This window comes from Bos mutus, chromosome 2 (genome assembly GCF_027580195.1).
Source record: "Bos mutus isolate GX-2022 chromosome 2, NWIPB_WYAK_1.1, whole genome shotgun sequence".
NCBI lineage: Eukaryota > Metazoa > Chordata > Mammalia > Artiodactyla > Bovidae > Bos > Bos mutus.
The window spans coordinates 46,699,086-46,712,230 of record NC_091618.1 but is presented as its reverse complement, the minus strand read 5'-3'; the positions used below and the strand labels follow the sequence as shown (position 1 = coordinate 46,712,230).

The following is a 13,145-nucleotide window of genomic DNA, read 5'->3' as shown; positions in this document are numbered from 1 at the left end:
ATTGCCAGGCGCCGTTCCCTGACCCAGAGGAGGGGAAGCCATGGTGTCTGCCTGAGAATCGCACAGCTGGGCTCAGGGGGGTCACTCTGTTTTCTGTGATGTGTGTGGCTTGCACTCGGGCTCCCATTAGGAGTTCCATAAACACTGGATAATTCCAATTTGGTAAAAGAGTTTGCTTCTCCTGATTCTTTTTCTTCTGTGTTAGGCATGGTCGTCCAGTCCGCTGCATTCTGGAACGAGGAGAAGACATATTAATAACTGGAGGCCGCCACCCTTACCTTGGAAAGTATAAAGTGAGTTGAGGTGGGGGTGGGGGGCTTTATGTTGAAATATAACATTGCAGAAAGGCAGAGGGCAGCATCTGGCTACTCTCTAATGGGGATTAACAAGGAGCAAATCAACAAACTGTGCTTCAACTTTCTCTTCCTCGTGCTCACTATTACTGGCTGGTTCAGTGAAGCTTTTCTGCTTTGCCCAAAGATGTCAGTTTGTAAAAAAATTACTAGCTGGTAATTGACTGCTACAGAGTGCAAAACTGGAAACATAGGAGTATGTACATGCTTCCATGAAAGTAACTGATAATCACACTATTCCCACATTTTTATATGTGGGAGGTAAAAATAGAGTAATTTCCATAACAGTAACGTTATGGTAAAGAATGGTAAAGATTCTGCCTGCAATGCAGGAGACCCGGGTTCAATCCCTTGGAGAAGGGAATGGCTACGCACTCCCGTATTCTTGTCTGGAGAATTCCGTGGACAGAGGAGCCTGGCAGGCTACAGTCCATGGGTTCTTAATGAGCCGAACACAACTGAACGACTAACACACTTTTCATTTTGGTTAAACTCTGTCCCAGAAATTCCTAATTCTTAGAAAAATTTCCATAGCAGAAAATAAGTATTCTTTTGCTTCATAAAAATAAGTTTACTTGTCAGAGTGGGCTAACTGAAAACTCCTAGGGACTTAGACCTTTTTTGTGTTAATTATTGCTCAAGTAACAGCCCAGTGCAATCATTGGAGGGTGGGAGTAAGGGGAGAAGAGAGAACTCTGCTGCTCATTCATAGACTCAATCATTTTTTATCTAACAACACCACCATCATCCCCTCAGATTTAAATCTACTAAATTAAATAAAATTTAAAATTCAGTTCCACAGTTGCATTAACTGTATTTCAAGTGCTCAGAAACCACCTATGGCTAGTGGCCGCCATATTGGACACGTAGATAGAGAACACTGCCATCGTCACAGGAAGTTCCATCAGGTAGCACTGATCTAAATACTCTTTGTCTTCCCCTGGCTTTTCAGCAAAGGATGGAAGACAAGGGAAAGGAAGAGAGGGGGAACAGAAGCATCATATGGGAGATGTTTTAAGCACCAGGCCTGGAAGAGTTGGTCCTTTCCTTAATCAACACATTAATGGCCAGAACTTTGCCACCTACCTGCAAGGGAGGATGGGAAATGTAGTCTTCCAATGTGCCCAGGATGAAAGACAGCAGGATTTGTTAAACACATTGCATCATTTCTAGCACAACTAGTACCTGTTAGAAGGTAATGAATGGATCTTTTTCAACTTATATTCACCCTAAGCTATATTTTGAATTTGGTTTAGTTCAATTGAAATTAATTGAGGAAAACTTTGTCCTAAAGGAGATATCATTTTAGTAGTTGAGGGAGAAATAAGACTTATACATATGAAATCATTATGAAAGCATAATAATCTCATGTTAAAACTATGGGGAGAGATGAGTATGGGCTGGAGTGTATACAGGATACTTCTTAGAGAAGGTGAAATATAAATGACCTTTAAGAATGGGTGGGCAGAAAGAAGTTGTACCAGGTGGTGGGACAGTAGCAGCATAAAAGCAGAGGTGAGTTACATGTGGCATGATTATTAGGAACAGGAGTAAGGGGAGAAGGGGAATCAGAACCCCAGAGTGCTTACTGAAAAGTAGTAGAAAGTAAGATGAGTTGGGTTAGGTGATAACAGTTTCAGAGTGACCTGAGAATCCCAGGATGCAGGTTTAAACTTGATCTCATAAAGATTGAGACTGAGTAGATCCTTGACCAGTCAAGTGTCATAGCCAAACATGAGCGTTTTGGGGGGGAAATATGATGGCACTGGGCAGGATGGCTTAGGGAGGCAAGAGGATGAAGGCAGGCAGACCACCAGGAGGCAACTGATGTGTTCAGACATGAAGCAGTTGGGGTCTGAGCTGTGACAGTAAGATGTGGAAAGAGATGGGTCCCAGAGCTATTAGGGTATAAAATAAAATAGAATTTGGTGACAGACTTAGCAAAACATAATGGAGAAAAACAACCACAAGCATGACTCAGAGGTTTCTAGAAGAAAGAGCCAAGTTGGAGGAGGAAACAGTCTAGAGGGACAGTGATGAGTTTATTTGTATATTTCAGAAAGAAGTGACCATGGGATATTGTTGTGGGAATGTCCTTCATCGATATGGGACTCTACTGAAAAGACTGGATTATAATTATAGAAACTGTCAGCATAGTGGTGATTAAGACCATGAGAAAATGGTCTAATGGAGGGTGGTGTGAGGATAGGAGATGATATTAATAGTATTTATAATAATATTAGTAGTCATTTATATTTAGGAATGGAGAAGGCAATGGCACCCCACTCGAGTACTCTTGCCTGGAAAATCCCATGGATGGAGGAGCCTGGTAGGCTGCAGTCCATGGGGTCGCTAGGAGTTGGGCACGACTGAGTGAATTCACTTTCACTTTTCACTTTCATGCATTGGAGAAGGAAATGGCAACCCACTCCAGTGTTCTTGCCTGGAGAATCCCAGGGACAGAGGGGCTTAATGGGCTGCTGTCTATGGGGTCGCAGAGTCAGACACGATTGAAGTGACTTAGCAGCAACAGCATATTTAGAAACTTGCTAGGTTTCAGTCACTTACCTGTGATTTTCTGCATTACCTTATTTACTGCCATGTCACAGATAGTCAGAGAGGTTATATAACTTGCTTGAGATCATAGAGTGGGTTTTGTGGCAGAACCAGGACTCAAGCTTAAACTGCTAAATTCATAGTTCATGCCCTTGACTTTGGTTTGAATTTGGTCCCATTCAACAAAAATCATTAAAATGAACTTTACTAAGTTCAGAAACATTGAATACATTTTAAAAGCAAGGAAGATATTTATTTAAAAGACCTCTAGCAGCACCAAATACTGCTGAGAGTTGTGATGAAATTGGGCCCTATATGAGAAAAATGTGTGGAGTATTAAAACATTATGTGCAGGACACCACATTTGGAGATTACAAGATCACTGACTCTGGGGGAGAAGGTTTTGGTGGAAATATGAGGATGGAAGCTAGAATACCAAGAACTAATGGCGAAAATGAGAGGTCAAGAAATATGCAGTTGATTTGGAGAAGACTGAACGGTAGTGACGGGTTAAACGAGGGGGTTTTCTTTTGCTTTTATATCTTTCTCTACCCTTTCTTTTCATTATTATTACTTTTACTTTTTACTATCTTGACCATTTTTATGTGGTTTTGATTTGCATTTCCCTAGTTATTTGTGATGCTGAACATGTTTCCATGTGCTTATTACACATTTTGTATATATTCTTTGGAGAAATGTCTATTCAAGTTGTTTGTCTACTTTGTAAACAAGTTGTTTGGGGTTTCTTGTTGTTGAGTTGTAAGAGTTCTTTATACATCCCAGATATTAACCCCTTATCATATCCATGGCTTGCAAATATTTTCTTCCATTCTCTGGATTGCCTTTTCACTCTGTTGACTGTGTCCTTTGATATGTGGAAGTTTTGAATTTTGATGTAGTCCAATGTATCTCTTTTTCTTTTGTTGCCTATACACTTTTGGTGTCTTATCCAAGAAAATGTCAAATCCAATGTCATAAAAAATGTTCATCGATATGTAGAGGGTTCACCAGTGACAAAGTACACTTTAGAGAGACTTTGCACCCAGGATCAAAGGTCCATTCTCTTTCCCCAGGCTGGATTCATGAATGATGGCAGAATCTTGGCTCTGGATATGGAGCATTATAACAATGCAGGTGCCTTCCTGGATGAGTCATTATTTGTAAGTGTTTTAATGAGCAAATGCACATTCTGGAAAGTTTTACGTAAAATGATTTAATTAAGAAAAATGTTCAATGGTTAAATGATATTTAATTATAAAAGCCTAAATATTCTCATTGCCAGGAGCAAGTAGCCACATGTTACTTACTGGTGCCCCCACTGTGACCCCAGAGATATTGGCTAAATCTACATCTGTGTGTTATCTCCGTGTTTCCCAAATTTTAGAGCTCTTTTCCCAAATGCAAGTGTTAGACCTTAACCTTGACCCTATTGATATTTTAAACTGGATAATTCTTTGTAGTAGGGGCTGCCCTGTGCATTATAAGATATCTAGCAATATCATTGACCTCCACCCAGTACGTGTCAGTGGCTCAGCTACCCTCCAGACTTAACAACCAGAAATATTCTGAACACTGGCGAATGTCCCAGGGAGGAAGACGGAGAAATTGCCCCTGGTTGAGAACCAATGCATTAGATCAAATATCATTTTTTTTCCATTTTTCAAGGTATCTTATTCACTACATTCTGTAGACTGAGTCAATGAATGCTTCAAAGGCTTTGGAAAGTTTTAAAACCTGGCCGGTGGGGGAGATGCATTAGCTCTAATATGAAAATTTAAAAATAACTTTAAAAGAAAAATTATTCAAATCCTTAAAAACCATTTTACAGCAAAAATGCATTTAATTTGAGACATGGGTCAAAGTTAGTGTGTTTGATATGATACAGAGAAGGTCGTTCATTTCTGGCTTGGTTTTGGTCTGAGGTCTCAGGATGGTAAAACAGGCCCAGAAGGTTGAGGATCTCATGTCAACTCTGGATTTCCACAGGTAATAGAGATGGGACTTCTGAAACTGGAAAATGCCTACAAGTTTCCCAACCTGCGCTGCCGGGGGTGGGCGTGCAGAACCAACCTTCCATCCAACACAGCTTTGCGAGGGTTTGGCTTTCCCCAGGCAGGGCTGATCACTGAAGCCTGTATCACAGAAGTGGCAGCCAAATGTGGGTTGCCCCCTGAGAAGGTAATGCTGAATTTGTCTCACAAAGGATAGTGAATTTTAGAGGTGGGAGGGCCATTGGAGGTCTTCATGTTGAGGAATTTGAGGTCCACGGGGGCTACATGATTTGCTGGAGTTAACCCAGCTGACTGGTTAATACAGAGCAGGACTCTAGAGTTCAGGGGTCCTTGTCTTACTCAGGTTCCTCCTCAGAAGTCATGGGAGAAGGTACTGAGGCATGAACACTGGATTCATTGGTAGTGAGAAGTCTCTATTGGTTGGGGGTATAATTGCTACCAACAAGTTCTGTCAAAGCCTTCTTTCCTCGCTTCCTTAACATCTCAGGCAGCTGTCATTTGAGTCATTTCAATTACTTAAATGGTCTTCTTTAGGTTCTGTAAGTCTTGGGCCAATATTCATTCATGTGCAAGCTCAGTTCCGTTTCCAGGATCCTGGCGTGGCGTTAGGGTGGGAAGATGGTGCGCTCTCTGCCCCCTTCACCTCCCCTGTGCCTTCTGCTCAGGTGTTGGGCAGGGAGGAGGAGGAGAACCAGGGCAAACAGACAGCATTTCTGCCACTGGCTTCTCCCAGTAAGCTCTCTGTCCTCTTCTTGGTTAGTTGAGGCCACTCTTTGAGTATATCTTTGAGCCCATCTCTGGGCTCCCTTTCTGCCAGCTCTCTTAGAAATGGACAGTTCCCTGTGAGGATTAAATTTCCAACTGATCCTCAGCTGACACCTCACCTCATCCCTGAAGCCCCTGCCTCCTTGCCCGCTGCTGCATGGAAAGCCCAGGTCTCCAGTGCATCCATCTCCTCCTACCCTCCCCCAGCCCAGCACTAGAGTCTGGGTCCATAGGCAGAAGCCATCATCTTTCTGTTTTGAACTTGTGGGGAGCCCTTAACCCTCCCTTCCTGGCCATCTCACCACAGCCTCTTTGCCAGATATTCTGGCACATTGGTAGCCCTCAGAGGAGGATCAGCAAATGACCTCCCTTCATCCCCAGGGAATATCGAGGGGCGAGGAGCCATCCTTGAAAACATCACCTCCTCTCAACAGCTCACTAACATCCAGTTCTCCTTTTATAATGATCTGGGAATTTGGGGAGGGGAAGATGGGAAGAAGGTAGGTCTGTAATGGCTCCTGTCAGCTTGGAGAGTGACCAGCCCTAATTGCTGAGAATGTTGTCAGCGGGGAATGTGAGGCACTTGACCTTTTGTTCTCAAAAACTGGTGACTAACAGCCTTCGTTGCCAGTTCAGATCTGGGAATTCAGAAAGAATTCTACTCAGTGCTTCAGACATCCTGAGATAGAATTTTTTTTATTGGATTTTCATCCTAATTATAAGTTTTAGTTAAACAAACTTTATATTTTCATGTTTGAAAGTGTATGGTCTTCTCTTGCCAAAGCATCTGGAAAATACAAATCATGTAGATCATGTAGGCTGTAAATTAAACTCAGCATTGCCTTTCAACAGATACTCACATGTACACCTAGAATTAAAGAGTCTACAGCATGTCTAGACTGTATTGAGTTATATAAGAAGCATAAAGAAAGGAGTCCTTCCTTTGAACTTACACAAGAGCAGCTTCAAAAGCATTTAAGTGCCTACACATTAGGTAGAAGGTCTGAGTAGAGGAAGAAGGGAATTTTGAGCTCAGTTTGGGTTTTCTAGAATGAGCAGAATTTGATTAGAAGGACAATGGGTGGAAGAGACTATGTCGGCTGAGTGCCTCCTCAACCCTTTTAATTCCCTTCTCTTTTGTAGGTCCGAATGATAAACATGTATAAGGAAATTGATCAAACACCCTACAAACAGGAGATTAATACCAAGAACCTGACCCAGTGTTGGAAAGAATGCATGGCCACGTCTTCCTACACCCTAAGGAAAGCAGCGGTGGAGAAATTCAACTCGGAGAATTACTGGAAGAAGAAGGGGCTGGCAATGGTCCCCCTGAAGTATCCTATTGGCCTTGGATCAGTTGCTGCTGGTCAGGTCAGTTCTTCAAACAGACAAATCCAAAAGCGTTGAGGAAACTTTCCATGAAGGTGGATATGGTTGTACTCTGTAGTTGTTAAACTTCTCCAGAGTGGTACTCTGTCCAATAGGTTTTTCTCTAGAGGAGATAAGAGCTGCTTTGCCTACTGCACTAGGATGGTGACAAGCATTCTTGCTAGGAAATTGGAAGACCTGGCATCTACTCTAGGCCCTGGCTTTAAACAGGTGAATCAGCTCACCCCAGATCACTTAATATAAAACAAGCATGGGGACCACCCACTTCCTAGGTGGCACTAGTGGTAAAGAATCCACCTGCCAATGGAGGAGCTGCAGGAGACTCCGGTTTGACCCCTGGGTCAGGAAGATCCCCTGGAGAAGGGCACAGCAACACACTCTGGTATTCTTGCCTGAAGAATCCCATGGACAGGGGAGCCTGGTGGGCTAGAGTCCATAGGGTCACAAAGAGTTGGACACCAGTAACCCCTAAGACTCCTCTTCAGTACTCTGATTCTGTGAGGTAGAAACAGGAAGTGAAGTAAAAACAGGAAACTGCAGGGCACTCAGTTCCCCTCCCCTTTTTGGTGGTGCTCAGTCGCTAAGTCATGTCTGACTCTTTGCGACCCCATGGACTGAAGCACACCAGGCTTCCCTGTTTGAGCAAACTCCCTATCTCCTGTAGTTTGTTCAAATTCATGTCCATTGATGATGGTGATGCCATCCAACCGTCTCATCCTCTGTCGCCACCTTCTCCTCTTGCCCTTAATCTTTCCCAGCATCAGGATCTTTTCCAGTGAGTCAACTTTTCCCATCAGGTGGCCAAAATATTGGAGTTTCAGCTTCAGCATCAGTCCTTCCAATGAATATTCAGGGTTGATTTCCTTTAGGATTGACTGGTTTGATCTCCTTGTTTTCCAAGGGACTCTCAGTCTTCTCCATCACCACAGTTTGAAAACACCAATTCTTTGGCACTCAGCCTTCCAACTCTCACATCTGTACATGACTACTGGAAAAACCATAGCTTTGATAGATGGACCCTTGTCGGCAAAGTGATGTCTCTGCTTTTTAATACACTGTCTACATTTGTCATAGCTTTCCTTCCAAGGCACAAGTGTCTTTTAATTTCGTGACTGTAGTCACAATCAGCAGTGATTTTGGCTGCCATTACTTAATATCTGCCCTCCATAGGAGGTTAGGTCTGTCTCATTTCCCTTATCAGAAATTTCTAAAAAAAAAAAAGATTTAAAAAATAACAACAATTACTGAGCACCTACTATGTTGTAAGTTTTTAGATTTTTATTTCATTCAGCCTTAAGGGAAACCTATAAGATTTGTAGCTTTACTTTAATGATGAGAAGCTGAGGCTCCGAGAGCTTCAATAACTTACCCAAAGTCCCACAGCTGATGAGAAAGGTGGAATCTGGGCTAGAACTCAGGTCTCAGAGGCCCCATAAGCTGTGCTTTGTCAGCTACATCAAGCTCTCCACCGTCACACCGCCACCCCCTCCCATCCACATTCCCATTAGCACCTTCTGATGGGAACTGAAGTGGGATTCAGCTCAGTTGGGAAAAAATCAGACAACTGCCAGCAGTACAGTTGCATCCTCAAAGGCTTCTGAGAAGCTCCGCTGGCCTCCCCCATCCCCTCCCATCCTTCCCTGAAAACCAGCTTATGTGCTTAAAACATTAAATCAGCTGGATCATGGAGGTGCACTGAGGAGTTTGGGATCAGACAGGCTGCTTCCTGGAAGCTGTACACTGAAAGCCTCTGTTCTGAAGAAAACCAAACAGAAGAGGGAACTGGAGCCCCTTCTGTATATGCGGCCCTTGGTGGAGTGATTTGCAATTTCCCACTTGATTTAACCGCTGTCTCCTTTCTGTTGGCTGGTGTGGTTTTGTTTCATAGAAGGCAGAGCTGAAGCCCACGAGGTTCACCATCTTGCCCAAGGACATCCAACTAGCGAGTGGTAGAACCAAGACTTGACTTCAGGACTGTGCTCCCAACAGCTGAGGGTATCCAACACCCCTCACCTACATTTATTTATTTCCTAGATGGGGGCACTGAAGCACACACAGTATCTAATGAACCTCTGTATTCCCAGTGCCTATATATGGCACCTGGCACAGAAACGGGGACTGTTTGTTCGCTCAGTCGTGTCTGACTCTTTCCGACCCCATGGACTGTAGCCCGTCAGGCTTCTCTGCCCATGGCATTCTCCAGGCAAGAATACTGGAGTGGGTTGCCATTCCCTCCTCCAGGGGATCTTCCCAACCCAGGGATCAAGCCCAGGTCTCCTGCATCTCCAGGCAGATTCTTTCCCACTGAGCCACCAGGGAAGCCCACCTGGCACAGAGGCAGAACTCAAATGTTTGAAAGGCTGAGACACTTTGGGAACCTGTGGGATTACCTGAGTACACATCTTACCAGCATGAGTAGTCCTTGGTGGATGGCTTAAGTTTCACAGACTAGGTTCCCAGCTGATATTGGACAGCCATCTGTTCCCGACGCCAGTTGTGCTGATTTCATAGATATAGCTTGGCGGAATTATCTTTGTGGCACTCACAATGAACCAGCTGGTGGTGCTGCTCAGCTGAACCAAATTTGATATTTTAAGTGGCCCAAGAAGACTACAGCAGCACATGGGACAAATTACTCAGCCATCTCAGATAGAAAGGCTGCCCTGCCCACGGGGTCACACAGGGAAGAAATGCAGAGTCCTCTGTAATTGTTGCTCAGTCACATGTACCAGCTACAAATGTCACCCACGAGCAACTTCTGAATTGCTTGCAGAGCCAAGGAGGCCAAATAGAGAATTTACAAGCTTGAGGAACAGCTTGAATGGCCATACCGTTGCCAACTCATTCATCAAACTTTAATGGAGGTTCTATGTTACTCTGCACAGGTGCCTTAGGACACGGGGCTTTCCTTTCAGGGGTTTTTACATTCCATCAGAGTACAGAGAAGTGTCACAGAGTGGAGTCCAGGAGCAGCCACTGCAGCTGGCAACCCTGTCTAGTGCTCAAGCCCCCAGGGAAGCCTGCGCTGGCCACTCTATAGAGGATATCATTCCTTATCTTTATTGTTTTGAGAATAAATGGCCAGGAGCCCAAGACAGTGTTTCCAGGACTGACCCGTCAACAGACAGTAAAACCTGCTCTGTTGTGTCTCCCCATGATTATTATGACAATGATGCCTTTCCTAAGGTTCTAAGTTTCTCCCTTGGGCAGTGAGTGTATGTGCCTTTGTCCTCAGAGAAGGTGCTCCTGTGTCCCCATTTCCTGTGTACATCCCTCGGCTGCTGACCAGGTGGACAGAGCACACGTTCACCGTCAAAGTGCCTGACTTGGAATAATGGTGGTTTCTGAGCATTGTTCACTGGAGTAGTGTGAACCTTCAGATGCCAACAAAGAGGCAGTTCTCCAGGTGGCCCATGGCCCACAGTTGGCTATAAAAGTCCTTCTGGTGGGCAAAGAATCCATCTAGGAATACAGGCCTTTCCTTGGGCATATCCGGTGATTGACATGCAATTTGTCAACTTTCACTTTTGACCAGGCTTGTTTAGAGTGGTAGAGGACCCACCTGCCAGTGCAGGAGACATAAGAGATGTGGGTTCAATCCCTGGGTCAGGAAGATTCCCTGGAAGAGGGCATGGCAACCCACTCCAGTATTCTTGCCTGGAGAATCCCCATAAACAGAGGAGCCTGGTGGGCTACAGTCCATGGGGTCGCAAAGAGTTGGACATGACTGAAGCGAATTAGCACACACCCATGAGTAATGCAAGGTTTACTAAAATTTTAGCTTCATTAAATGGAAATTAGCTTGTTACCAGAATTTTCTGAAGACTTGCCTTTACAAAGCCCAGATCATTATACCACTCTGCTTAGAAGCTTAGATATTAAGAAATCTAGCTGGTAGCTTTTAGTGACACCTCCCCCCCGCCCCGCCTCCCCAGCTGACCCTGGAAGCAGCTGCAAAGGTGTGCCTTGTAGGCCTCCTGAACCACAATGGAACCACAAGAAGCATTTTCTCTAGGACCTGTGGCTGTGAGTATTGCTGTTATCACTGGAGACTCAGAGAAAAGAAGCCTTTCACATTTTTTGCAGTCTCTTGGGATTTCTCAGTCTCCCAAGCCATCTCCATAGCCCCTAGTGTAGCACAAGCAGACTTGGCAAGACGGCACATTCCTATTGATTGTAAAATATCCTTAGCTTAGAGCCTGGGTGTTCTGATTCTGTGTTAGCTGTTTGTTTCCTTCTGTATCCCTGTGGGCAGCTCTGCAGTTAGATAATATTACTTCCAAGTTCTTTTCCAGCTCTAAAGCCCTGTAATTCTGAGCCAAGATGATTGCAGGCAGGCTCAGCACATTTTGTAGCAAAAAAAGTAATATCTATCTGCCCCATCTTATTTTGATTTTTATTTTTGCTTCTCTATTACACACCTACAACTGTAGAGATATGTGTTCACGTAAACAAGTCTTTCCCTTCTCCCCCAAACAATCTATATATGATTTTGCATTTAAAACAGATGGCCTCTCCCTCAAAACCCCCAAACTTAGATTATTGTTCCACCTTGGGTCAGAGGGATCTTTGAAGGTACCAGGGCCTCAATTGCCCTCCAGAGGAAATAGTAGCGTAAGCAGCATAAACCTGCCCCAGAGTCACAGCCATCCAGCGACAGGCTGGCCCTGCCCTGCACGGCTTGCCCTGGCTCTGCTCAGCGCGATGGGGGAGGTGCCTGTGTGTATTGCGGCAGAGATGGAAAGGAGGGGTTACTTCCCAGGGGAAATATCTTCTATTTGATAAGATATATGATAATATCAATCAAAAAGATCTTGACAATTGTTTTTTTTTTTTTTTGCTTAGGCTGCTGCCCTGGTTCACATTTATCTGGATGGGTCTGTGCTGGTGACTCACGGTGGAATTGAAATGGGGCAGGGGGTCCACACTAAAATGATTCAGGTAAGAATGCAAGTCATTGGATGAAGCTAGATGTGTGCTTGTGGATATGTGTATAAGGGAGAAACAAGGGGTGTACATTTTCTATTCCAAAATAAAAGGATAGGAGACTTTAACTTTGATTGCTTCAACTACTAAGCTCTTCACAGAAACTGGGTAAGCAAGCCAGTTCTGTAACTGACCCTACTAAAAGAATGTGGCAGAATAGGCTGTGGTTGTCTTATTGCTAAAGAAGGTTGTAGATCATTTGCTGCTTTCCTTTGAATGTATTAACAAATGTGTTGGGGTTTCTTTTCTTTTTTTTTTTGAGACTTTGCTGAGAAATAAAAAGATGTGTAAATTCTGATGCATTGCATTATTTTTCGCCATTTTTATAGTAGGACTCTGAACAACTGGTGATATAAAGCACATTTGATAATTTTAACCAAACTATCACTTTTCTTTTGGCTCAATTATTTTAGAATAAGTTTTAGCTGTTTCTATTTTGATAATCATTATAATATTACAGATTATAAAACATTTGAAAAGCAAACTTTTTTTTTAAACCCTGCACACTTTAACCACTTAGCAGTAATCACTGTTATGTGGTTTTTCAAGACTTTTTTTCTTTTTCAATGACTTTGACTTTTCTTTTTCAAAAAACCACAAGCACTCTGTTTGCATAATTTTGTATCTTGGTTTTTTTCCACCTATCTTGATACAGAACAAGCATTTCCTCCTGTCATTAAGAATTTTTTGCAATCATAATTTTTAATGTTGCATGTGGATGTATGTATAATTCACTTAACCATCCCCAACTGTTAAATACTCTAGTGGACACTTTTGTCCATAAGCCTATGATCAAATCAATGACTGTTTTTTAAAATAAGTTCTCAGGAGTGGAATTACTGGGTCACAGAATAAGCCTTAAATCATTTGGCACTTATTACCAAATAGTTTTCCAGAAAGTATCCATCATATTATACCACTAGCCAACATTCTATGTTATGGACTGTTAAAAAAAAAAAAAAACCTAGATAATGTGATAGATGAAATTACCTCATTATTGCTTTAATTTGCACTTTTCTGATTATAGGGGTGCTGATTATATATTTTCTTTCATGTTATCACTTGCTTGAGAATTTTCTGGTCA

At 43.2% G+C, this 13,145-nt stretch overlaps 1 protein-coding gene across 1 annotated transcript in view; it reads left to right on the top strand.

Annotated features, from left to right (window-relative positions):
* The window catches only part of LOC102272565 (aldehyde oxidase 1), a 71,716-nt gene that overhangs the window by 46,474 nt on the left and 12,097 nt on the right, over positions 1-13,145 (top strand). Inside the window, exons 23-27 of the mRNA XM_005895029.3 lie at positions 206-293; positions 3,983-4,069; positions 4,896-5,087; positions 6,830-7,057; positions 11,921-12,016. Of these exons, the coding sequence (XP_005895091.1) occupies positions 206-293; positions 3,983-4,069; positions 4,896-5,087; positions 6,830-7,057; positions 11,921-12,016 (691 nt within the window). The remainder of the gene's footprint in view (positions 1-205; positions 294-3,982; positions 4,070-4,895; positions 5,088-6,829; positions 7,058-11,920; positions 12,017-13,145) is intronic.